Source organism: Pinus tabuliformis, chromosome 2_2, assembly GCF_031772625.1.
Source record: "Pinus tabuliformis cultivar Carrire ecotype Pingquan chromosome 2_2, CPIR1, whole genome shotgun sequence".
NCBI classification, from domain to species: Eukaryota; Viridiplantae; Streptophyta; class Pinopsida; order Pinales; family Pinaceae; genus Pinus; species Pinus tabuliformis.
The window spans coordinates 226,838,664-226,841,302 of record NC_142300.1 but is presented as its reverse complement, the minus strand read 5'-3'; the positions used below and the strand labels follow the sequence as shown (position 1 = coordinate 226,841,302).

The following is a 2,639-nucleotide window of genomic DNA, read 5'->3' as shown; positions in this document are numbered from 1 at the left end:
GGAGTAAATGTGTTACCTTACTTACTAAACTTCATTAAATTCCTTAACTTCTATGATGTGGTGCTGATGGTTTGTACTGGCTTAGTTCTTCCATCTTCAAACAAAAACACAAGTGAATTAATATTTCCAAGACTCTCTCAATTTTAGTATTTTGATACCAAAAATAATAGCACATAAAATTCAATTAAAAACACTTATACCATTTAACTAGAAATTTGATATCTTTCTCGATTTCTACCCACTTATTACAATCTTATTTAGATATCGGAGGAAAGAATTAGAGTTTCTTCCCAAAAAAATTGCTTTCCAAAAATTGCGAAAAAAAACGCTATTATTGTTGAAGGCTTCTCGAGAACTGTGGGCAACATACAATTCTCCAGAAGTCTTGCACAAAAATTTATTAATTATGGAAATATTCATACCTCAAAAATATTATTAATTAAAAAAAACTTTTTATAATTTTTTTCCAAACCAATTTGTTTTTTAATATTTTCTTAAAAAATCATTAACGTATAGAATTTTCAGACCAAAAAAGCTTTCTTATATTTTGGACAATGCTCATGCATCAAAATTGTATTACAGATTTTTATTTACATAGAATTTCGCGAACTGATATCGGGCATCAAATTTTAAAGAGAAAAATGAATTTGTATATTAATCAAAAAATGTTCCATAAACATCAAAAAAATAATCTACATAGAAGGTACAGAGAACTGCAATAGCAAAGAGAACCTTGTTCTTCGCAAGATTAAGATCCATTCGGCCAAGCTTACCGAGAATAGCCAGCAGAATTTACAATCCGAAACGCAAGGAGATCACACTTTCTAGTTTTCAGAAAGAATAAATTTAACATGGGATGTCATGGAGGAGCTTTATCCTTCGCCTACTTCTTGCAGGAGCTTTTTTCGTATTTGTTTTAATGAGAGTTCTCATCAATCCTAATGCCATGTTAGGCTTTCGATCATTACATTCAACCGTAAGTCTGGCTTCATCTCCTTTTGGTTTGGCAGTGAAGGCATTGGCTGATCTCCCTCTAATAGAATTGGAGCCATTTGATCTTTTGTCATCGACTTTCTTTATTATGGGCAGCTTACATTTGGTGTTAGAATGCAAATTAGCAGTAAAGCCGCTCGATTGATCAGATTCCACGAAACAGCAATCGCAGAATTCAATATGATCTTCATAGAAATATCCTCTGCTGCAATATCTGCAAATTCATGGTCAAAACAGTATATTTATTATTGAACGAAACAGGAATCTGTACATTTCATTAATACAAATGTTAACCATTACAATGCTGAAAAAATTGTGTAGTCCTACTTGTGCTGGAAGCGGAATCGACATTTCCCACACTGAAACAGATGCTCTGCAAAGCCCACATCGCCGCACATACAGCACTCCACCATCGTTTCTCTCCTTTTCTTGGTACAGAGATTTGTATTTGAGGCATAGTTGGGAGTTGCGATTAGATTTGATTAAATAATACGCAGCCCCGATATTTGTTAACCAGTTCTACGGTTCCTTCTCTACACGGGCACCGTGCCCGCAACGGCAGTGACTGCGTGAAGGGAAGAAAAAGGTACCGGCCGTTCTAGACGTTGATTTCTTCGTGGAAGGTGCGCTAGCATATTTTTCGTTTTCGACCGATGAAGTAATTCGTTTTATTGTCAACATCGTCAATTAAAGATATTATTATTTTGTACAATTCAACAGATTTAAAAAGATTGATATAATTATTGTACAATTTGACAGCTTTAAAAAGATTCATATAACAAGACATGATTCATAAAATGCCAACTAACATGGCGTACTATGCTACTCTCCCGTTTACAATTGTCACTGTTGAAATTGTGCCGTAACCATCCGTTAACGTCAGAGTGGTAGGTGATATGGCGTACCACGCCATACGATTGCCAAGTAATTTCAGAGAAGTTTACAAAGGAGAGGATCGCATTTGCTTAAAAGCCACAAGTCAAACTCAATTACATCGTTATTTAAAATTGTTGTTTTTTTTTAAACAAAGGTTAGAGGTTTAGGTTTAGTTTAATAAAATAAAAAAATAAAACTAAATTTTATTATAAAAATAAAATAATTAACCATTAATAAAATATTTTATGGTTGAATGTTATAAAGAAATATTATATGTTTTATATAATTAAATTTACTATCGTTTTAATTTAATAATAAATTATATTGAAAAAGTCTCATTAACTAACCTATTTTATATATATATATATATATATATATATATATATATATATTATATTTTTAATTAATATATATAATTATTTTATAATTAAATTTCTTAAAATAGGTTTTTAATATAATAATAAGTCATATTGAATTTAATTTGTAAATAAATTTAAAAAAATAAAATAAAAATAAAAATAGTAACTAATAAAAATGAAGTTATTAAACAACTTATAATAAGACCTCAACCAATCACTCTACAAATAAATAAATTTTAATAAAATAAAAATTAAAAAAAATGGAATTCCCATATTAACTTATAGATAAGTGGCAAGATTTTTTTATCAAAACAAAATGATATGTAGTCAAAGCAAAATTAAATGTGTAATACCATTCCTAAGACTAAGTCTATTCTAAAATGTTTACTTTCTATTTTTTTGGTAAGAAGA

General features: G+C 29.7%; 1 protein-coding gene across 1 annotated transcript; it reads right to left on the bottom strand.

Annotated features, from left to right (window-relative positions):
* Positions 1-561: 561 nt before the first annotated feature.
* LOC149192141 (uncharacterized) lies at positions 562-1,476 on the bottom strand. Its single transcript, XM_089406319.1, has 2 exons — positions 1,321-1,476; positions 562-1,207 (listed from the first exon to the last, which is right to left on the bottom strand). The coding sequence occupies exons 1-2, from the start codon at positions 1,404-1,406 to the stop codon at positions 847-849; spliced, it is 447 nt and encodes a 148-aa protein (XP_089262445.1). The 5' UTR covers positions 1,407-1,476; the 3' UTR covers positions 562-846.
* Positions 1,477-2,639: the final 1,163 nt, after the last annotated feature.